Source organism: Epinephelus fuscoguttatus, linkage group LG4 (assembly GCF_011397635.1).
Source record: "Epinephelus fuscoguttatus linkage group LG4, E.fuscoguttatus.final_Chr_v1".
NCBI classification, from domain to species: Eukaryota; Metazoa; Chordata; class Actinopteri; order Perciformes; family Serranidae; genus Epinephelus; species Epinephelus fuscoguttatus.
Window position 1 is genome coordinate 4625105 of NC_064755.1, and position 25425 is coordinate 4650529.

Genomic DNA, 25425 nt, shown 5'->3' on the forward strand with positions numbered 1-25425 from the left:
CTGCAACATTGCGTGGACAGCGGGGACAGTGCCTCTGGAGTGGCAGACCGGGGTGGTGGTCCCCATCTTCAAGAAAGGGGACCAGAGGGTGTGTTCCAACTACAGGGGGATCACACTCCTCAGCCTACCCGGTAAGGTCTACGCCAGGGTGCTGGAGAAGAGGGTCCAGTCGATAGTTGAACCTCGGATTGAGGAGGAGCAATGTGGTTTTCGTCCCGGACACGGAACCGTGGACCAGCTCTTTACCCTCGCCAGGGTGCTGGAGGGGGCATGGGAGTTCGCCCAACCAGTCCACATGTGTTTTGTGGATTTGGAGAAGGCTTACGACCGTGTCCCCAGGGGCATCCTGTGGGGGGTGCTCCAGGAGTATGGGGTTGGTGGCCCTTTGCTAAGGGCCATCCAGTCCCTGTACCGAAGGAGCACGAGTCTGGTTTGCGTGGCTTGCAGTAAGTTGGACCTGTTCCCGGTGAGGGTTGGACTCCGCCAGGGCTGCCCTTTGTCACCGGTTCTGTTCATAACTTTCATGGACAGAATTTCTAGGCGCAGCTGAGGGGTGGAGGGTGTCAGGTTTGGTGACAGGAGGATCTCGTCCCTGCTATTTGTGGATGACGTAGTCCTCCTAGCTCCATCGAACAGTGACCTCCAGCTCTCGCTGGGACGGTTCGCAGCCGAGTATGAAACTGCTGGGATGAGAATCAGCACCTCCAAGTCTGAGGCCATGGTCCTCAGCCGGAAAAGGGTGGATTGCCCACTCCAGGTCGGGGGGGCGGTCCTGCCTCAGGTGGAGGAGTTTAAGTACCTCGGGATCTTGTTCACGAGTGAGGGTAGGATGGAGCGGGAGATTGACAGGCGGATTGGGGCGGTGTCAGCAGTGATGCGGACGCTTAACCGGTCCGTTGTGGTGAAAAGGGAGCTTAGCAAGAAAGCGAAGCTCTCGATTTACCGGTCGATCTACGTTCCAACCCTCACCTATGGTCATGAGCTCTGGGTAGTGACCGAAAGAACGAGATCGCAAGTACAAGCGGCCGAAATGAGTTTCCTCCGCAGGGTGGCTGGGCTCAGCCTTAAAGATAGGGTGAGGGGCTCGGACATCCGGGAGGGACTCGGAGTAGAGCCGCTGCTCCTCCACATCGAGAGGAACCAGTTGAGGTGGTTCGGGCATCTGATAAGGATGCCTCCCGGACGCCTCCCTTGGGAGGTATTTCGGGCATGTCCAACCAGGAGGAGACCTCGGGGCCGCCCCAGGACACGCTGGAGGGATTACATCGCCCGGCTGGCCTGGGAACGCCTCGGGGTTCCCTTGGAAGAGCTGACGGAGGTGGCTGGGGAGAGGACTGTCTGGGCTTCTTTGCTGAGGCTGCTGCCCCCGCGACCCGGACCCGGATAAGCGGAGGACGACGAGACGAGACAATTTATCACTGAATCCAGACGTTTGTGCGAAAGTTTAAGAAATTACCTCAAGCTGTAATTGAGATATTGGGTTATGAAAATGAGATGGATGCAAGCTCATGCTGGCCTTGACCTTTGACCCTTGACCACCAAAATCAAATCAGTTTATTGTTGAGTCCAGGTGAATGTTTGTGCAAAATTTGAAAAATGCATTCCTTCATGGCATTCTTAAGAGAATACGTTCACAAGAATGGGACATAAGTACGTGTGTACGACAGTTGAACAATCTGAAAACATAATGCCTCCTGCAAAAGCTGTTGCCAGCTCAGAGGCATAAAAACAGACATCCAATAGATATCAATCCCAATGTGGAGAGAAAGATGTGGGCAATGGGGACTATAAACTCTATAGGGAGCTGGAGGACACCAAACTTTTTAAAAGATTTTCGGCTTTTTTTGTCCTTTACTTGACAGGACAGCAAAAGGCCACAGGTTGGAATCAAACCCACAGCCGCTGCAACAAGGACACAGCCTTTGTACATGGGGCGTCTGCTCTACCAGGTGCGCTACTCAGCGCCCTGAGGACTGTTAATTTTAACAGTGTCAACATCATTGGGCAGGTTACTTCCGAAATGTTATAGGAAACTTGTTACCCTGTTAAAAATTTAAGTAGTAATGTGACTATTTTCATATTTATTTATTTGCCTATTTCTCTCCATAATATCCTTCTGTGCTGTTAATCCAATTTTCCCCAAATCTGTAATGAAGCATCTCTATTCACAAAAGGTTACGAAACGAACTTGGATTCTTGTATATTTACAACATTACTGTATATGTGGCTGCTTTCTTTAAACATTAAAATGAGATATCTTTTAACATAGCCCAAAATGATATTGGTTGAAAGTAATTTTAGGTCAACACACACACAATGACAAGAACACAGCCAATACATTGGCTGCATTACAGACATGCAGAGATACAAACGCAGCATCCATCCGTCTACTGAGGCATGTGATTAATGATTTTGTTTCTGTGATGTTCCACTCTATAGAGAGGCTGGTATGACAAGCTGCTAATGTAATGTACCATTAATACAAACACACACAAACAAACAAACAGGCTCACGTGCGCACACACACGCACACACACGCACACACACACACACACACACACACACACACACACACACACACACACACACTCATCCATCCAGGATAGACGAGTGAATGCAATCAGTCAGGAGGGCTAATTTAGAAGACTAGCTGCCCTTCCACATACTGGATTGATTTAATGAGATGGGGCTTAAATGTCACAACAATAAGAATCCGTCCATTTAACACTTTAGTGCCATCCTCTATTAAAAAAAAGAGGATTCAGCTTTGTAAAAATGTGTTTTTGCTGCCCAGAACTGATCTAATATTGTTTGTTTTTCAGCCTGCCTTTCATCACACTTTCATTTTCGTATCACTGCTGCTCTCTCACTGGTCTCATTATGGTATGCATTCTTTGCTATACATGGGTTAGGAAGCTGTCATATTGAAATTTAAGGAGTGCTGATGGATTCACGTTGTCAACTCAAACATTGAGTAACATTACAAGTAAAGGTTCCACCTGAAAGTCGGCCCAGTGAATTAGGTAATTTTTTTCTCAGTCTACAGCTGCTGCAAAAGGCAGCAAAACATCCTTTCATTTTATAGTTATAGTTAACTAATAACATTTGCCACTGTGTGAACAGTAAGTACATAAGCTTTAAAACCAGCCACAACTCAGCCCTGAGCAGCACTGACCGTCCTCTATTGACCACTGCAGTGTTTTTGGCTCCACCTTTTAGTACCAAATCTGTGTGCTACTGTAGGTACCCTGACAGAGGGGTGGCCAAAAATGGGGACAGCACAGAACGGTTCCATTGGTACCATCCACAACTTTTCACAGTGGAAACAGAAAAAATGTGTACGGAACTGAACTGAACCGTATCGGACTGCTTAGTGGAATTGGGGCTTTATTTGTAAGTATTTAGTAATATTTGACCTGATGGTTGGTTACAACAGTGCTCTTCTGCCAGTGTCTCTGTCACTGTTATTTACAGCTATTTGGCTGTGGTGTTACATAACCCTCTTGAGAGAAATGTTCCCTGCTGACAAATACTGAGTTGTGTCCGTCTTGGTGTAGAGTGTTGATGTCCAAAAAACACAAGCACATCTTTGAAATCTTTAGGAAAGTTAAGTTTTGTTTCAGATGAGACTGTGCAGCAGCAATTTTTGACCTGAATAGCTGACCTGCAGTGTAATACAGTGCAAGGTACAGTTAAAATCATGTTACAAATGTATTTATAAAAACAGATTAAAAAAACATAAGTACCATTCATAAGAGATAATGGAGATGTGAAATGGAACGCCCTGATAAGCTATCGAAAGCTTGAGAATAAGGGGCCCAGACATGAAGCAAATTGTACTTTAAAACAGGTTCATTAACACGTCTAGATTTAAGAAAAGAAAATGCATGTAATATACAGTAAAGTTTATAACCTACAAAACTCCTAAACTAACCAAAAACCTAGAGACTAAACTACCCTAATGCCAATTACTAAATTGTTTCAAGACATGTATTCCATCAGCCTAAATATTGGTTTCATAGGTAACATAACATAGACTTACGGCAAGTGTAAATAACAGTGTAATGTAGGTAAATATGAGTGTAACTGGTTTAGAATTTCCCAGCAGTTTAGGGTGTTCATGCTTTAACATATTTTTGTAGTAATTGCAAAGATAATGACATTTTATCAATCACCTTCCGTACCTGTGAACCTCTGCAAACCAAACTAAAGCTCATACATTTAAGTTTATATAGGGTTTAAGGCTTTTTCTAATCTCATATGTATGAGAGGAAAACTCACTTGGAATAAGGTCACCGAGTCTGTTGTTGAGCTTAAATAAAACATAATACATTAGACATTACATTCAGTGAGCTTCAGAAGACTGCAGCTGTGAAAAAGAAGGTCAGTCGGAGCATTTACCTCAGACCAGGATATGGCATGTTTAACTTTCTCTTGTAGAATCTGTAATTTCATACAATAACCATAAAAGGTATTGCACCATATAACATTATCAATCAATCAATCAATCAATTTTATTTATAAAGCCCAATATCACAAATCACAATTTGCCTCACAGGGCTTTACAGCATACGACATCCCTCTGTCCTTAAGACCCTCACAGCGGATAAGGAAAAACTCCCCAAAAAAACCCCTACAGTAATATGTGGCTCATATTAAGACTTGTATACGGCTGAAAGTGCTTTAAGTAGAAAGAAAAGCCTCAGCTTGAAAAACAAGCCAACATATTTGGACAATTTCTTTGTAAGTTCATCAGTATGACACCCGAAGCTTAAAGATTAATCTATACGTATTCCCAGGAATTTGGTTGAATTCACTCTCTCAATAGCCTAACCATTTTTTCTGCTACAAACATGTTCAACATTTTTTCGATTTTTACTAAAATTAAAAATACTGAAGCTCGTCTTATATTTAAGGATAAAAACCAGGATTTAAACCATGTATCCACCTTCATCACTTCCTCATTTAGAATATTTTGCAGATAATTTAGATTTTTATGAAACAAAAATAAATTGGTATGATCAGCATATAATACTTTGTGTAGAATGCTAAAAGAATGTACAAAATAATTAATATACAGCATGAAGAGGAAGGTCCCTAAAATGGAATCCTGAGGGATGCCATATCTGATGATTTTAAGATTTTAATTTTTGAGATTTTTAACCATCCATATTAACATACTGCTCCCGCCTATTAGGGTTGGGTCGGATCTCGGTAATACCAAGTCGGTTCGGTACTCCGTCTTGGACTGTTTTTTTTTTTTTTTTATTGAGACCGACCAGACCACATACTCAGGCGGAATGTATGCGGAGCGGACTCCGCGGAGGTCCGCCAGGTAAAAGTGGACACCCGCAAGCCCTGTGCCTTCACGCACCAGTGTCACACAAAAGACTGTTTGGCATGTATTTTTCTCGGACATTTTTACACAGAGTCCGCTCCACTTATAGTGCGCCCGAGTCTGTGAGCACCTGTGTCTGCCTCTTCGCCAAGCGCACAACAAGCAGGAGAGAGAGAGAGGTGGGGCGGGGACTGAGCTAGGGGGTGTGAGCGCGCATGCGCCGAGGCCTCTACTGTAGCCTAGAGTTTGTTTAATAGTGACAGGGAGTCAATAATGGCGGACAATTTAGTCTCCAAGAAATCAAAGAATGCGCCACTATGGCAACACTTTGGCTTTGAGCCAGACGAAGGAGGCAACCCTTGTTTGCACTGATTGAGTAAGCTGCAAAATTTACTTGTAAGGAATAAAAGAAACAACTTGTTACTGCCACTCTGTTGTCCTAAGGTCGTTTTTTATTTTAAATGAGTCAACTGTGCCCCAAGTGGCGAAAATCCAGTATTACCGACTTGATGCGGTTTTTTACAAAAACCGGACTGTTTTTTTTTTTCTCATACTGACCCAACCCTACCACCCATACAAATAGCCTCGGAACCCATTGAGTGCTGTGCCTCTGACACCATAATGTTGAACTTTGCTTTGAAGTATTTCAAAGTCAGTGTTGTCAAATGCTTTTGACTTTTATCAATAGCATCACTATTTTTTTGAAAGAGATTTAGAATCGCCATACAAGTGGTGCTCCTTTTTCTAATTCCATATTGTGATTAAACAAGAATATTTGATTTATTTAAATAATCACAATGTCTACTATACACAATTCTCTTAAATACTTCAGCAAGAACTGGTAGTACAGATAGGTTGGTACTGTACAGTTGCACTTATGTATAGAAATATGGGAGTTCTACAGTTCAGAAAATGTAGTGCCAAGGAAGAGGGCTGTCTTATAGCAAAGTTAAGCGGTGAAAATATTCTCAATATAGCATCCACTTAGACTGATATTGTTTTTTTTTTTTAGATAGGGCTGTGGAATTTGTTGGTTTTTTTTGCCTAAAACCCTCATCCACAGCAGTGCATTGCTGAGCTTCTGATACTCCCATCTGCCACTCCAACAGGGAGCATGCTGACTGCCATCTACTGTATGTAATACATTGACTATGAATAAGTACCTCACACAGCCCCTCTTCAAAAATTCCGAACTATTGCTTTAAGTGAAGTGATTTATAGAGTATGAAAAGAATCTCTAGAAAAAACTATTAATCATTTAGTGAAAGCATAATGATTTTCCACTGGAGACCACAGCAGATTGAGCTTTTCATTTACTGCTGCATGACTGGACACAGATGCTGTTAATTACTAGGAACTATTTAAACACCAGTCATTTTGGTATTCCACAATTACATACAGCCATGAGAACCTCATAGTAACATATTTAATTGCAGTGTGTTGATGTTTGGTTTGATCATGCAGTGAAGCTTAACCAAACACCAAAATTCCAAACTTGTTTAGAATATTCTGATACTGCTTTGACAAGGGACAATTCAAATATGCTTGAGCTAACTCGTGTGACTTCAGTGTATTTGTACCATCCAGTCAAAACTCTCTCCATCACCACACATCTTGGTTCCCTGTCTTTTTGTCTAACTCTGTTCTGTACAGTATCCTAAGTGCTCCACCACACATAGCCAAGCCAGCTGCTAGAGTGCTCCTGCTTTAACTGTGTGTGTGTGTCCTAACCCGTGTCATTGTGCAGGCTGAGACTTCCTTCCTGTCTATGAATAGACCGATAACTTCAGTGCATGCTTCCACTCAAGCCACAGCTGAACCTTTTCATCTATACTATTAATAATTTTATACTTAAAGATTTCTTGTTAGCCTTTGTCATTCTTATCGATGTATCAGGAATCCAAATGGTACACGCATTTTTGAATAACCTCAATACAGCCAGTGATGTTAAAGCCACCTTGCACCAAACTGCACTGAGAATTACACTGAACAAAAATATAAACGCAACACTTTTGTTTTTGCTCCCATTTTTCATAAGCTGAACTCAAAGATCCAAAACATTTTCTATACACACAAAGGACCATTTCTCACAAATATTGTTCACAAATCTGTCTAAATCTATGTTAGTGAGCACTTCTCCTTTGCTGAGATAATCCATCCCACCTCACAGGTGTGGCATATCAAGATGCTGATTAGACGGCATGATTATTGCACAGGTGTGCCTTAGGCTGGCCACAATAAAAGGCCACTCTGAAATGTGCAGTTTTGCTTTATTGGGGGGGTCTGGGGGGGTCAGAAAACCAGTCAGTATCTGGTATGACCACTATTTGCCTCACGCAGTGCAACACATCTCCTTCGCATAGAGTTGATCAGGTTGTTGATTGTGTCCTGTGGAATGTTGGTCCACTCCTCTTCAATGGCTGTGCGAAGTTGCTGGATATTGGCAGGAGCTGGAACAAGCTGTTGTATAGGCCGATCCAGAGCATCCCAAACATGCTCAATGGGTGTCATGTCCGGTGAGTATGCTGGCCATACAAGAACTGGGATGTTTTCAGCTTCCAGGAATTGTGTACAGATCCTTGCAACATGGGGCCGTGCAATATCATGCTGCAACATGAGGTGATGGTCGTGGATGAATGGCACAACAATGGGCCTCAGGATCTCGTCACGGCATCTCTGTACATTCAAAATGCCATCAATAAAATGCACCTGTGTTCGTTGTCCATAACATACGCCTGCCCATACCATAACCCCACCGCCACCTTGGGCCACTCAATCCACAAAGCTGACATCAGCAAACCGCTCACCCACACGACGCCACACACGCTGTCTGCCATCTGCCCTGAACAGTGAAAACCGGGATTCATCCGTGAAGAGAACACCTCTCCAACGTGCCAGACTCCGTCGAATGTGAGCATTTGCCCACTCAAGTTGGTTACGACGACGAACTGCAGTCAGGTCGAGACCCCGCAGAGGGCGACGAGCATGCAGATGAGCTTCCCTGAGACGGTTTCTGACAGTTTGTGCAGAAATTCTTTGGTTATGCAAACCGATTGTTGCAGCAGCTGTCCGGGTGGCTGGTCTCAGACGATCTTGGAGGGGAACATGCTGGATGTGGAGGTCCTGGGCTGGTGTGGTTACACGTGGTCTGCGGTTGTGAGGCCGGTTGGATGTACTGCCAAATTGTCTGAAACGCCTTTAGAGATGGCTTATGGTAGAGAAATGAAGATTAAATTCACGGGTAACAGCTCTGGTGGACATTCCTGCAGTCAGCATGCCAATTGCACGCTCCCTCAAAACTTGCGACATCAGTGGCATTGTGCTGTGTGATAAAACTGAACATTTCAGAGTGGCCTTTTATTGTGGCCAGCCTAAGGCACATCTGTGCAATAATCATGCTGTCTAATCAGCATCTTGATATGCCGCACCTGTGAGGTGGGATGGATTATCTCATCAAAGGAGAAGTGCTCACTAACACAGATTTAGACATATTTGTGAGGAAATGGTCTTTTGTGTGTATAGAAAATGTGTTAGATCTTTGAGTTAGTTCAGCTCATGAAAAATGGAAGCAAAAACAAAAGTGTTGCATTTATATTTTTGTTCAGTCTATTATTGAGAAACTGCCAGCTCCAGTAAAACTAACATTTCCATTCACTGTAGTGAAATTTTGTGAGACTTTTCAACTAAACAGAAATGTAAAGATGGTATTATTTAAGAGTTTGATGTACAACAGTTCATCCTCCATCAGCCCAGTATCTCTGGGCAATGTCATATATGTATATATATATATACAGTACAGGCCAAAAGTTTGGACACACCTTCTCATTCAATGTGTTTTCTTTATTTTCATGACTATTTACATTGTAGATTCTCACTGAAGGCATCAAAACTATGAATGAACACATGTGGAGTTATGTACTTAACAAAAAAAGGTGAAATAACTGAAAACATGTTTTATATTCTAGTTTCTTCAAAATAGCCACCCTTTGCTCTGATTACTGCTTTGCACACTCTTGGCATTCTCTCCATGAGCTTCAAGAGGTAGTCACCTGAAATGGTTTTCCAACAGTCTTGAAGGAGTTCCCAGAGGTGTTTAGCACTTGTTGGCCCCTTTGCCTTCACTCTGCGGTCCAGCTCACCCCAAACCATCTCGATTGGGTTCAGGTCCGGTGACTGTGGAGGCCAGGTCATCTGCCGCAGCACTCCATCACTCTCCTTCTTGGTCAAATAGCCCTTACACAGCCTGGAGGTGTGTTTGGGGTCATTGTCCTGTTGAAAAATAAATGATCGTCCAACTAAACGCAAACCGGATGGGATGGCATGTCGCTGCAGGATGCTGTGGTAGCCATACTGGTTCAGTGTGCCTTCAATTTTGAATAAATCCCCAACAGTGTCACCAGCAAAACACCCCCACACCATCACACCTCCTCCTCCATGCTTCACAGTGGGAACCAGGCATGTGGAATCCATCCGTTCACCTTTTCTGCGTCTCACAAAGACATGGCGGTTGGAACCAAAGATCTCAAATTTGGACTCATCAGACCAAAGCACAGATTTCCACTGGTCTAATGTCCATTCCTTGTGTTTCTTGGCCCAAACAAATCTCTTCTGCTTGTTGCCTCTCCTTAGCAGTGGTTTCCTAGCAGCTATTTGACCATGAAGGCCTGATTCGCGCAGTCTCCTCTTAACAGTTGTTCTAGAGATGGGTCTGCTGCTAGAACTCTGTGTGGCATTCATCTGGTCTCTGATCTGAGCTGCTGTTAACTTGCGATTTCTGAGGCTGGTGACTCGGATGAACTTATCCTCAGAAGCAGAGGTGACTCTTGGTCTTCCTTTCCTGGGTCGGTCCTCATGTGTGCCAGTTTCGTTGTAGCGCTTGATGGTTTTTGCGACTCCACTTGGGGACACATTTAAAGTTTTTGCAATTTTCCGGACTGACTGACCTTCATTTCTTAAAGTAATGATGGCCACTCGTTTTTCTGTACTGTATATATATACATATGGCTAACAGTAATGGTTGGAGTACTAAAAATCTATACTCAAGCAAAAGTACAATTACTCCCATTAAAAAATGACTCAAGTAAAAGTGAGAAGCCTGCTCCAGTTACTATAATTACTGCCCCAGGGTTGTCTTACAGTTTACATCCCTGTCTGTGAAAACATGGATGCCTCATGCCCATTGTCCCTTCTGCAACACAGATCTATACAATCAGCACAGTTTCAAGGTGGACACCCAAGATGAGTGTCACCAAATCAGTATCTGACCAAATGTCTCCCCTTTTGTATCTGAGGTATGACATTAAGTAATGGCCAGGAAAGTGTTTTTACAGAACATTATGATGTCACAGTGAAGTTAACCTTCGACCTTTTGGATATAAAATGTCATCAATTCATTTTTTTAAAATTCTATTAGATATTTGTGTGAAGTTTTGTCATAATTAGCATATGAATTCTTGAGTTATGGCCAAAAATTAGAATCAGTTTATTCTTCAGTCCAAGTGAACGTTTGTGTCAAATTTAAAGAAACTAGTCCATACCCACTGAATGCATAGTTGCCCACGTACAGTTTCACATGGTGTGTGTCTGGGATACAGGTCATAGGAAATTGCAGATTAAATAGTCAACTGAACCCATTAAGAAGAGCAATGTATTCAGACAGAGTTTTTGTGAATTTGATAGTACGATTGCTTTACTGACAGTACAGTAGTACCATTGCCAATAGTGGGATAGCTAGTGGGCTAAAACTGCACATTAGTAGTTGAGGTGGCATGTTTAAAGGCAGATAGTTTAAGGGTTTATATGTTGTATTATTTAAAAGTGGGGCGCACAGGTAGTTCACATGGGAAAGGTGCGGCTAGCCCTTGTTGCAGCGGTTTATTATTTAATATAGCGCACGCTCATGAGCTGCAGGCAGGTCAGCCCTAGCTTCGTACTGGAGAAATGTCAAATATTGAACATCCTATCACTCATTTAGACAAAAGTAGATCAGAAAATAGGGCCCAGGTTGAAAAAAAAAAACATTAGTTCCCCTTTTAAGACCTACAGACCCAGTTATAATGACATGAGGACCATTCACTGTGGATGAGAGGCTGATTATCATAACATTAGAAGAAGCGCCACTTATTATTTTGTTTGACTATTTTAGTACTGATAACTGTGACATTACATAACGGTATCATCTCAATCTGCAGCAAACAAACAAACTTTACAAGCTCTGTGAGTGTGTGCACAAGGTTAATGAGGGAGTGGTGCTGATGGGTCTTTCCTGTTGTGCTGGGTGCCCCCCCCCCTTCACACACACACACACACACACACACACACACACACACACACACACACACACACACACACACACAGGGCTGAGATAAATAGGAAATAGCTTGTGGTCACACTGTACTTCCTGTCTGTTGGAAGATGATTTCCCGTTTCCTGTCTAAGGTTTTGGAAAGAAGATGTGCACATCCCCAAATGATCTGAATTCCAATGGCAACAAAAGGTATTAACCCCTTAATCATTCTGCTCAACCATTTTGAATTACTATATCTTACCTAAAAATGTGTTGAACTAACCTCAACCTGATTGTGCTATCTCAAGGTATGTTATGCAAAAAAAAAAATCCAATAGATGTCGCTGTGTCCGCAAACAGTATGCCTTTTCTGTTTGCCTTCTACAGGAAGTTGGTAACAAAATAAGTCACTCCAGATGTGAGGGCGCTGTGTGGTGGGATTTTCCAAAGTAGGCAAGTTTTTCTAACATTTTGTAGTTTTATACGTTTTACTGAACTGATTTATGTAATTTTATACAAAAATTTTGAGTCTAATAAGGATCAAATAATTCTTAAAAAAACATGGTCTACTAAATAGTTGATTTTTTCCTTTTGATGTTAAAGGTAGTGAAGCTAAGCTTATGTAACTAAAACTGACTATTTGCTATCAAAGAAAAACACTTCTGATTATTCACTGTTAATGCAAATAATGCATGTAATGTCATCCATTGTATATATGCTTAGATAATTTAGTAAGTATGCTTTTTTTTATTCAACTAACAATTGACTTATCCTTTTATGGTAAAGATAGTGATGCTAAGATAATAAATTTACAATTTTTGTCAAATTATAAAAAGGATTAACATTCACTGTTTTTATTATCATATATTTAATGTTATTCCATCATATATTTGAGCATATATTTCATCATATATTTTCCATAGCAACAAACTGATCTATGTTGGTATACTAATATATTACTAGCATTTTAACAGTATATGGTTTGTAATTTTATTTTTTTCTTTCTGTTTTACAATTACAATGGAGTGACTTCTCAACCATTTGATAGAGGCATATATTTAAAAAAAAAACATTGATTTTTGTTATTATTGCCCCAAGGACATTAGAAATGCAATGAAACACGCGCACACGCACACATACCACTTCTGCTGTACTGAGGCACTCACCAGCCCACTGCTCCTCATAGTTGCGATGGCTAAAACAAATTGCAGGATGAATGGAGTCTAACTTTAACAATACAACAGCAAATATCCACAGCATTCACTACAGAGGCCATCTCTGTAAAGTTTCAACAAGTGCAATTTCAAGTGCATTTTACAACACTTTGCTACAAGTTGCAGCATCAAATATTAGTTAGCCAATCTATGATACTAATCCAAATTTGTTGGTGTGGGGTGTGAATGTTATGTGTAATAGTGTGTGCGTACCTGGGGCCAGGAGGAGGCTGTTCGCTGGGTGATGAGCTCTCCTTCTTGTCTCCATTCTCTTCCTGTATGGTGTTCTGGCTCTTCAGATAACTCTTAGCTTCCCTGGAGTCTGCTGATACCACTTTATCCACCCTGACAGACAGAGACAGAAACACAGCGGGCTCAACTCCGGAGCTGCTCATTGGAATCTAGAGCAGTGGTTTTCCAATGCTGTACCGGGGCACACTGGTGTACTGTGATGCCAATCCAGGTGTGCCGTGGAATTTTGTGATAACCACACATCGTAACTGCAATATTCAACTGGGCCTGGAATCCTTCACTCCATAGTTGTCCAACCCAAACCAGTGTATTGCAAAGGTCCCTATCCTCACATGTAGTTTAATTCCATTTAATTTAAAAACCTTCAAGGGGAACCTATTTATCGCCGCTCACGTGAGGGAAAGGGTGTGACACATCTAAAGCCCTGATTGGCAGCCAGTGTGAGGGATGATAACAATTAAAAGGGGAAAGCATGAGTGGGACAATGGATCACTTTATTGTACCAAGCAAATTACAACGAAGCACCAATGAAGATGACCTACCACCTAAAGAAAAGAGAAAAAATTAAACTGTCAATAGACAGTATCACGTAAGCTACCCTTCTTATTTTTTTCCTAGTTTTTACAGTCTTATGTCATGATAAGAGTGATAACACCTTTGTTGTGACATTGAATTTTGGTCACCTGACATCATAACCTAAATTCAATCAAATATCAACATCTGACAACATTGGCGGCCAGCTGGGTAAGAGGTGTCAGGTTTCAGATTGTTCAACAGTGAGTAGCCAAAGTCATGTAAAATGCTTCTTCAGAGGTTTTCCACCCTTACCAGAATACAGTTCTGTGGTCATATTCTAATATACTGAACATTGTGCAAAATATTGTCAAGCTGCAGCTTCAGTACAAGAATCTCTATCAGACCTCTGTCTTAAAACAATATTGGTGGAACCCTGATGCTAAGGCACTGACGAAACTTTAGTAAATGTTTTGTAAGGCAGGAAACTTAAACTGTTTCCTCAACAACTTCCACTTCAGTTTGGTGTGGTGGTGGCAGCATTACTACACAAGTGGAAATGTATAGAAAAATACACATGTAATGACGGTGAGTAATCACGTGACTGAATGTGGGAAACAGACATAATCTTAAGGCTGCACTAATTGTTCTTAAGAAATCTCAAATTGTGCTTAATCTGTTTTGCAAATGGATCAGAATGCAGTTTGACTTTTTTACACTTAAAGTCAGAAAAAAATGTAGAGGTGTTATTTTTAGGTTATTATGCGAAGGCTTTACTGGTCCGGCTCACCTGAGATCAAATTGGTCTGTATGTGGCCCATGTACTAAAATGAGTTTGACACCCCTAAAACAGCTATGTCCACATTTTCTGCGACATAATCTATAAATCACAATCACAAATAAAAAAAAGTCTGAAATCACAGTAGGATAGTTTTAGTGCATGACAGGCTAATAATTCATAACCGATCAAGTGTTAGATTCCTCAAAGGCAGGCATAAACACATATTTTTTTAAACATAAGCTTCCATGTAGAGTTCTAGTATTCCATTATGCTCTACATTACATACATACACACATAAATGTGAGTCAAATTGAATGTAAATGCATATCCCTATCATTTCTTTATCAGTGGAAGCCCAGTGGATGTTTCTGAACAGATTCCTCGGTTGATTTTCCCCAAGGGTTCATTTAACCTTTGTCATCCTCATCATGAGTAATGAGAGGAAATCTGCTTAGGGCTGCATAAAATCTCTGTGTGAATATGCCTGGAAGGTACTGATACAGTATTTTATTACACCAAATTAACTAGTTTTACTGTATATGTACAAGTGTGGCACGGTCTGACAGGACCGCAGATAACAATTAGTCAATCTTGGTTAATTTTCACACATTTACACTTAAATGTTGATTAATGTGCACTTTCTTTAACAAATACATAGATACAAATATGCAGAAATATCATCTTTTTATGATGATAAAAGACCAAGATCCATCAACACAAATCTAATCCACACAGCTGCTGAGCCCATTCTGCATCTAAATGTTAAAAAGTAAATATTAAGACAGGGTGTATGCTCGCCTCTGCCTCTGCCTTTACGCACATGCTATATAAAAGGACACACACAGAGTAAGACACAGATGTGTCTGTGTCTCACTATGGGGTGAGATAGGGAGGCTATATGAGGAACAGCCACTGCATCCTCTGGGAACATCAGTGCTGCACAGACTCCACAACCACTTGCATCCATCATGGCAGCACTGAAAGGCTTTCCCTGTTATGTATGCTAATTATATGCAGCCATAATTACACAGAGCACACAGTGAGGGCGAGTCTTGTCTCAGCCACGAGAAAGATATCGGAGTCCTGAGGAGAATAGCCTGAAAAGACACAAGGGCAACAGCAGGCTCGACCGGTAGTCCTCTGAATACTATTTGAAATATCGCAGTATTTGGTGCCAACGGCCGTCTTCACTGAAAAATCAATGCTCAAATCACACATTAGAGCCTGCAGCAGTTTTTTTTTGTGGCTCTGGGGATATGTTACAACCATCCTCCATGTACTAATCTTATGCTTCTGTAATTACAGAGCGCACAGCTTCATGCATAATCAATCTGATGAATTATATCCAGGATCATATCTGGTTTCTGAATACAGACCACTCAGACATAAACATTTAGGATGGGACATTACTCGCTCCACATAACTAGCATCTTTTCAGTCTGCAGGGGCGTGGCTGTCTGTGTGATATACAGTATGTTCACCTTACACAGTCATAATTATACTGTTTTTATGGGGAAACACTCGGCTGTTTGTGTGGCTCTTATTGAAGGAATGTCATGAGCTGTGATAATTACTCAGGCTCAGTTAGAAACATTACTGCAAACTGAGTCTGTTCCAGGGGCTAATTAAACTGTTCACACTGTCAGCTACATATAATTAAAGCATGGGATTACTGCCTACGTTGTTGGGTCAATTGTTGAGGTCTGCTTTAAATGTGCTGCTGAGGCTGAGATAAAATCTATTTTCCAGTCTTCACTAAGAGTGGGAATCACCAGAGGCCCAACAATACTTTTGTCACGATACAATATTATTGCAAATTTAAACATTTTGCAATATGCTGAGTATTGCGATAACATATATTGAGATGTATTACCTTTTTTCAACTGCAAATTATGTTTATCAAAGAAAAAAATTGTCAGCATCTATTTTATCTAATGAGATAAAGATTTAAAGATAAAGTTTCTCATTTCAATCATTAACTATTATTGTAGCAGAATGAATCCAATGGACAGAATTTTTTAAATTTCTATTTGTAATATTAATAATTTATATAACAAATTCCTACTCCTTACTCTTTACCAGCTTTAATGTGAAAATGTTCATTAGAGCATTGGCCAGAATAAACATGGTGGAGACTTTGCTGTTCTTAAAGCCTAAAGGTCTGTAAAGTTTGTCCTGAGGGTGGTGCTAGAGTTAATGATTTACGACATGAGAGCCAGGTCCTGTTTGTTTTTTCAATAATACTGGTTTCAACAGTATTAAAAACGGAACACTGTCTTAATTGCTGGTTATTGGGAGAACAGTAAAAGCCAAACTTCAGCATTTTTACTGTATGTAAGTGATGGAGAAGTAAACTGACGACTCCCACATCAGGTTCTGTCTATGATGATTCTGTGGTGGTTATGATCCATATTCATCAACTTTGAACTAGAGGTGTACAGAGACATCATAATCTGTAACCAACAAAATTATCTGTCTCTGTATTCGGATATCGGTTTATACAATCAGTCACGATAAACCAGGTAAATGCTGTGTTTTCCAATATTGGCAGTGCAATTGTTGCACCTTTAAAGCATCAGATTAATTATTCATATGGGCACATAATTAATTAGGAAATATATTTCCACATCCTCATACTGTAGCCTGCTTGTCATCTTTCTCTCATTTTTATTTCTAACTAAACTAAGTTTATGAACAGTATGAAGCCCAGTACTATGGAATGCCATTCATTCATTGTCCATTATCTGTAATTGCTTATCCTATTCAGGGCTGTAAGGGGCTGGAGCCTATGTGAGCTGACACTGGGCAAGAAATCAGGCACACCCTGGACAGGTCGCCAGATGATCACCGAGCTGGTTATATAAGCTACTTTTACACTGGCTCTACAAAGTTGAAATTTCATGCTGTTATGCCGCCTCACCATTCTGTATAAACGGCAAAATCACAGAATGGGGAGAAAGAGTTGTCTTTTCTTTAAGATGGCATCAGAGGTAGTAACAGTGCCAAAGCAATGTCTCTATAAACAAGACAAAAACAGTACAAAAGAAATACATCCCAAGATCAATGGACGGCATGCGGGACCAAAGAAACATCTAGCAAAGTAGAAAACAAATAAATCCGCACACCACAAATAAACAAACCAGATTTGTTTGTTTTCTACTTTGTATAAACAAGACAGCCAGCAGGATGGGATCATGGATGGCACGTTACATTTTGACGCCATGTTATATGTGCAACCCTCTGCGAGAGTTTTAAAAAGTAGCCAATAGCAGTTAGCAGCGAACTCAATAAAGAAGAACTGAAAACAGTGAGGTCCAGGAGCAGAAGATGAGATCAGCCGCCAACAGAGATGGTAAATGATTGTTTTTACCATGTTATGCCATTGTTATTGTTTATAAAGTGCTAAAGACACGTACGTTATATGTCACAATGGAGGCTGATGCTGTTGTATTACACCCATCACACCTGCCAGCATGCTGTCTAAAATCACACACTGAAGAAACATGATGCAGCCGTTGTTTGGTTCTGTGTAAAAATGCAAAGGCGGTGTAAAGAAGGGACTTCGTAGAGGCTCTATCACGTCATCTCTGTGTAAAAAGTGCTGTAGTGCAAAATATACATAAATTATTCAATCTATTTCAAATAAATAAGCAGTTTTTTAAAGGACATTTTCAGAGGACTACTTAAATTTATTTTGGGAGAACTTTTATTTCCTATTATTTGCATTTTGTTTCTTAGGTCTTTTTATTTCCATCTGTTTAAATAATCATGAAATACTTAGTAGGGTGACAGTGGACGCTAAGTTAAAATTCCATGAAACGTACTGCTAATACATTCAGCGTGTTACATCTTAAATGTATGAATACTGACTTAAATACAAGGTGAATCGTCATTCTTTAACATTTTTCAACTGAGTGTTTTAAATAGGAGAAATTATCACATACAGAAAAAAACCACAGGTTCCAGACTTGATTTTAATGTATAGTTTGTGAGGGTTTGACAGAAATCCAGCTATCACACTGGGCTTTTGACTCGCTGCTCCTGCACATGATGCCTCTCCTGATGTGCTTCACCTACTGTGCGCTGATACTGGCTAACACAACATAGGGATCAATTTTGTGTGTCGTAAATGAAATAAATAGTTAGTAAAATCAAAGTCCAATGTTGTCAACGGAATGGGCATTTCTATCAATTTAAAGAAACATAATGTATAAACATGTAATTTTTCCCCAACAATAATAACAAGCAACTTCAGGTGGAATTAATATCTGTTTCCATCGTATTGTTTGTGCTTTCCCAACTAAGGTTATCGGATACAGGTGTGTCCCTACTCTGAAGCGAATGTGTTAAGTGCTTAAATAACTGTGCACCTGTTCACATTGACACTTCATGGTAGTATGTGAGACATCAGGCTCTGAGAGAGCTACATAAAACTGAACTCATATCTGACTAAAGCCCTTCTACACAGTACTGACATCAACTGTGTGTGTGTGTGTGTGTGTGTGTGTGTGTGTGTGTGTGTGTGTGTGTGTGTGTGGCACCACCTACTGGTCAATGTGAAAATGCTCTGCCACCAAGCAAAGACCTTCAACATCATCTATACACTTTACAATTTGAAGTTATGCTGTGAGATGTAGTGATTGCACTAAATGGATGAAAAAAAAAATGATACACACAGAATGTCAGGAACTCTTATCTGCTGTGTAGTTTATCTAATTTATCTACTACATTATGTTTCAGGTAAGTTTCAACTTACATGTGAAAGCTCTACCCGATTAAATTATTTGACACTTAATCATGTGTTTATTTTCTTCCTTTTTCTGGTTCATGAAAAACAAATCTTTTCACAGTCAAACTGTCTCAAACTGTTGATGATGGCGTACCTCACTTCTTCTCCAGCGAAGTCGAAAACTTTAGTGATGGTGACTTTAGCAGGTTCTGATGCTTTTGTTGTTGGACTCAAACATTTAGCCTGCAATACTGAGGAATCATCCTGAGGATAAAACAAAAGAATCAGTCAGGGAGAGAAAAGGTGACAGACAATGTTTAGAGTTGTAAACAGGCTCTCTGTTTGTTAGACGCTGTGTTTTAAAACCAGTGGAAATAGAGCCCTGGAACAATTAAATCACCTACTATTACAACTGACCTATAACAATATATAGGCTACTCCTTTATTACCTGAGACTCCAGACTTTCTTCCATGGATACTTATTTTCGAAGAAGAGCAGAGCAGGATAGCTGTTCCTGCTAATGTGCTAACTCCAAATCCTGCTTTGTAATACAGGCCTCTGGTGATTCAATCAAATCAGAGCCGACAGTCTGATGCTGCTACACTGCATGACTACAGTCATAGTTGTAGCTGATACACATCAGCTTTTTGGCATTTTGCCATTTATCTCCTGATGTATTCTTTGCCACAAAAGGGGGCGCGGCCTTGGTGATGACACAATGCCAGTCTGGTCTATGTGTATCATGTAATACTGGTGACGTTTCAGCGGTGACGCAGCGTAGCACTAGAGTTTAAATTAGTGATGCAAGGAACTTGTTTTGCATGATGTTAGACCTGTTTTGGGATTTTTATGAAAACATTTTATATAATAACCAAAACAATGTATATTCAAAACTTTTCAAAACGTTCTGTTAATTCCAAACCATTTCCAGACCTGGAAATCATTTTTTCTAATTTTCATTACTTTCCCAGGAAATTCATGACTGAGGGAAAATCTGTTTAGAACATGCAACCTCGTTATGTTTCTTTTTGAAACATTTGCAGGGCTCCTGTCACTTTACAGGTTAATCACATGAAAGCACTTCAATGCTTTGGTACCCTCAAACCGTTCACATTTTAAACATGGTGCCATCTTCTTTGTACATTTTGGTTTTGAGCAAATTTACCTTCTTTGTGGTACCTGACTGTGAGGCAGGTGTGGGGTCTTTGGGTCTGGATCCAACGTCAGACAGGAAACTTGCCCACAGGTCATCGGATTTTTTCTTCTGCTTTGCCTCATCATCCTCGTGTGCCTCAGTGAATTTTCCCACCTCTTCCTCTGGTGGCGGGACCTCTTCTGCTCCATCTCCATCCTTCTCCTTGTCTACCTTCAGTACTCCTTTCTTTCTCTTTCTGTAGATTTTTTTCAAGGACACCAGCGAATAACAGTTATCAACATTCACATCACAGACTTTTATTAAGAAATAAGTTTTTTCTCATGTGTCTTTGATTAAAAATAAACACTGTAGTAAATGCACTGAAAGATACTGAATTTTGTTGACTGGATAAAAAGGGCAGACATTTCATTCAAGAATTTAGGAAAGTCACTGAACATGCCTGCTGATAAATTGTTTTTTATCCATGTTGTCGGACTGAAGTTTGGGTCCAGGTCCACTTCAGCGACTCAGAACAAAGTGGGAAAACTGGGGCCTAATATTTATTGCCGATTTCAGGTCATACTGAGAAACTGGAGGATATTTACAGTGTTGGGGTGACGTATTACAGTAATGTATTATGTTTTAGCAGTAACAAAGTAATGTAACACATTACCAACAGGATTTTGGGTAATATTACTGATGCACGATATTGGATTGTTTTTGTTGATATCTGATATGCCAATGTATAACAATTTACTAAGCTGATAACCTATACTGATATACACCTTTTTCCCCACCTTATTTTAGTGATCATCAAGTCTCTTCTGTAGTGGAATGAACATGGTATTTTGCACACATACTCTTATCAAGATGGCCCACCAGCAGATGGAGACATGAAATAGAATGCTTTACAATGTATGTATTATTCAGTGTTTGTATGTTTACAGCATTTAGACTGACTGTTTCCCACTGTGCCAAAAATGATTGTGACAAATAGTGGATCATCGACCCTGGGCTAAGTTTGATAAGTGAACACAATTAATTTATTTACTGATCTAAGTTTGTTACGGCGATCTTGGCCTGCATTATGATTAGGACTCAAAGTGAGGATATGGAGTTAAATAACTGTGTGAGCTGGCATTGGCTTTATTTCCAGACTCAAGTGATTTACACAATCCATATATGAAGGTGGTGAAGGTGTATGTAAGGTGACTGGAGAAGGAAAAGTGTGCGTCTGCCACCACAATGTTTCCAGTGCACTCTGTGTGTGCCTAATCGTGTTAGGTGCAGCAATTTTACACACAAAAACTATCTGAAAACTTAAAACATACTTGGTGATATGTATTTACAGTACTGGAAGATATTATTGGAAACTGTTGACACTCCGTTTCGCAATCATATCATTCGAGGTGAGATTTGAGTTGGCTTATAATATTTACAACTGAAAGGTGTTTATGGAAAAGTTATGGCTCACTAACATAAGCTCTAATAACACCACTGGATTAAATGATTATCAATCTATCAATCTATAAGTAATATGATATTAATATCAGGTGAAATTTAATGTGTGAAAGCCTTTATTATACATATAATGATGTCTCTCACAGTTAATTTCTACAATTTCACCTCAGTTCACCACCTCACCATCTGTGTCACCAATTTCCACTGCCTCCAAAATGCTCCTAGGTATGCATCAGAGTTTCAGGTCAGGCCTTGTGTTGTGCATTCCTAATGGTTATAAATGAGACCGCAGACCTGTAGGTTATCGGATGAGCCTCTGTTATTTTCTGGTCTGGTCCCGGCATTAATAAACATCTTAAAGTGAGCTAGCTTAGCATAGCCGTCTCCCTGTGTGTCTCACTGGAGCAGAATGTTCGCTGTCCTCTCCTTGACTGTCCTACCACAAGTCTTTCAGTATCTTACCTCATACTGATGTCCTTTTTCTTCCTCTTCTTCTTGATGACATCGCCAGGATGCGGCACACTGTCACCCTCGTGCAGAGGGTCTTCCTTTTCACACTCATTAATGTCGTCCTCGCTGAGGTTATCGTCTGAGGAAGAACAGGATGTGTATACACAGAGATCCACTAGTTAACAGACAGGGCAGGGGATTAATTCAATATTACAGTTTACTGAATTTCAAATGTATGGTTATTTTTATTTCATTGTTATTTAATTTGATTTTAATCACTTTGCCGTTTGAATTAATCATGGCGTCTTGGGACTGGGACTGTGGGAGGAAGCCAAAATCTAAGACAATATCTAGTGTGTTAACACAATATTAATATAAAACTGATATATTGCCCAGCTCTTTTGTGATATGATAGCGGGAAATCTCTATGTTAATATTATCAGCACTGAGATCAACAGATGTACTGGACATCTTACATTCTGCCCCATCATGGTTGTAAATAGGACAGAGGACCAAAAATAGAAACACCTCTCAGTACATAATGTAGTCAAGTACAACACCACCTTTAACTAGAGAATGCAATTTCTGAAGAAACTGTGGGTGTGAATGCTGCATGTTGAAAAGCTGACGCTACACTGCAATGCTGGCTTCAAGTACTGAATAATACCATTAATGTCTGAATGCTGTTGAATATTTTAAGATTTCTGGTCTCAGTTAACATTGCGTTAAATGCGACAGTTGGTGGAGTTTCTCTAACTTTCAGTTAGTTCAAAGTGTAGGTCAGATTGCTTCCACGGCAACATTGTTTGAAAGTTTTAGTCCATTTCAACAAAATGTGATATGCAGAATTAAAACTGTGGGCGTGACAGCAAGTTAAAGAGAAACCTTTAAGAAGCTCTCTGCACTGCCAGGTGAGTCCCCCACTCTAGCTTCAAACATTTTATTTAATAGAAACCAATGTATAAACCTGAGAAGGGCATTTTTACCAAGCTGCAACAAGTCTGAATATTTAAAAAAAGTTTGAATGGGATTTCAAAGTTGCTTACAAGCCAGAACGTATGAAAGATGGGAACATTTTAGTCTGAATGGAGTTTTACATGAACGTAGAAATGAAGAAACAGGCTTTGAAAATGCTTGGAAAAACCTTAAATTTGAGTCTAACTTATACATTCCTCCATTCATCTGATGCAGAAAATCTCCTGTAAAAAGGGTGAATATCTCAGAAAATTTGAAAGACATGGATGATCAAAATAAAAGTATGCATGTTCTAACTGTGCTCAACATTTCGATGTCTGAATGAAGCTTCTATGTTGAAAAAGGCGGAGGGACTAGCGTGCCAAAAAGGTGGGCACATTTTTTCCATACAATAACAGGGTGGTAGTTGGGTGGGAATGCTGCCCAAATATCAGCTCATTAATAAACATATAATTGAAATGACATATTTCTGACAATGTCCACAAAAAATGAGCATGATAAATGGTAAAGGTAGGATTTTATGGCTGAGCTGGGGTGTAGTTAATAAAGAGGCCACTAGTGTGCACAGCTAAACATCATCATCATCATCATCATCATCTAATCGGTGATCAGCCACATCAAGCAGATTACATGCACACTATAACTGATGATGAAATGTTAACCTGACGAAGGGGAAGGACCGTTTGAAACAATTTAACTATGTGCTAGTGAGTCTAATAAAACGCTAAACACCGTACTTGGAGTGTACGAGATTGAAAATATATTAATATACGCGCTGTTGGATGGATCGAAATTCAAGCCGGATATCAACAGTAGATTCACTTTCACTGATGACTCTTCAGATTTGATCATCGAGGTGTTTGTATTTGCAGAGAAGCAATTCACCGATAAATACTCGTTTTCTTAACGGGCTTTGGTACACAGTCAGAGAGCCGAGGTACAGCACGTTAAAATGTCACTTTACATGATGAGTTTTTTTTACACAGCAGCTACATTATCATCTCTAATGCGTGACTGTTAACGTTGTGACTGAGCTAATGGTATTCATCTTCTATGACTAATTCATAAGCTATAACACTGAACACTTGAACCCACGAGAACCCTCCATGTGATGTTTCCTTCAGTACACTAACGTTGCTTTGCCGCCGCTTTTAACAACACAGGGGGTTTACAGCGCTCACCTGACGGGACGTAGTCTGCATCTTCATTAGATGAATATCCATCAGAGTCGTAGTCAGAATAGTTCATCATTTTGGAGGAAAAGCGTCAGACAGCTATGTTATTGAAGAAAAGGAAAAAGGGGCTTCAAGGCGCCAGTGTTTCCTACTAGCTTATTTACTGCTTTCACAGCGTTACAAACGGGACCCTAACTGGCTCCAAATGTACTTACACAATAAAGTTCAAATGCTGCTCTTTTAATTCTGTGATACATGCAGTTAATTCAGTGTGCTGAAATGTTTGAAACGGAGTACTATTGTGCGTTTCTGGAAACGAGGAATACAATATGACGTCCTATTGTGGCGACGACGGCAAGCTCCGAGGTTCAAACTGTTCGCCTATTGCGCTTATCTTCTTTTATAGCGAGCACCAAGCAAGGTTAAGATGCATTAGTGCCACCTAGTGGGCTGGATATACGCTAGGGTATTTAAATAGAGTGACAAGTGAGACACTTTCTCATAATTTACCTTATTTATTTTTGATGATTTTTGATCATGATCCAAATGTCTTAGCTCCTCACATGATATCATTTTAGATAGCTTAAGAGCTCTACTATACTATTTAGAGGAAAAAAGATAGAAACAGTAAAGACATGATGAAGGAGTCCTCCTCAAACGCTACCCTCAAACTGACACTTTCATTGCCATGGTGGGACGCACATTCTGTTGTTATTGAAATGTAGGCCTGATGAATTAGATACACAATAATAGTCTAAACAACCAATACAAAAATTTTGTACTGCTAACATAATTCACCACTACAGAAACTGAATAAGAAAAACATAAAATAAAAAGGCATTATCTCATAATTCCAACATAAGATCTCCTAATTATGAGATCATATGTCGTAATTATGACATTTCTTTATCCCGTACACCTCGGAACAGGTTGTCATTTTACTTTCCACTGCAATTCACTGCAAGATTGTTGAATATAGTAATGGAAGTATATAACTGTAAAGGTCTTTAGTGGAGATAGCAGGTCAACAGTATATGCTACATAAAAGTGGAGAGCTGAAAGCTGGAAACCTGAAGGTTATTTTGAGATGCAGCTCAACACTGTGTGTCAAGTTT

The 25425-nt window shown here is 40.2% G+C and overlaps 1 protein-coding gene across 1 annotated transcript in view; it reads right to left on the reverse strand.

Annotated features, from left to right (window-relative positions):
• cfdp1 (craniofacial development protein 1) overlaps positions 1-24650 on the reverse strand; it is a 35671-nt gene extending 11021 nt beyond the window's left edge. Inside the window, exons 1-5 of the mRNA XM_049574509.1 lie at positions 24317-24650; positions 22173-22299; positions 20280-20505; positions 19268-19377; positions 13052-13183 (exon numbers count right to left, since the gene is read on the reverse strand). Coding sequence (XP_049430466.1) covers positions 13052-13183; positions 19268-19377; positions 20280-20505; positions 22173-22299; positions 24317-24386 — 665 coding nt within the window. The 5' untranslated portion in view covers positions 24387-24650. The remainder of the gene's footprint in view (positions 1-13051; positions 13184-19267; positions 19378-20279; positions 20506-22172; positions 22300-24316) is intronic.
• Between the last annotated feature and the right edge of the window lie 775 nt (positions 24651-25425).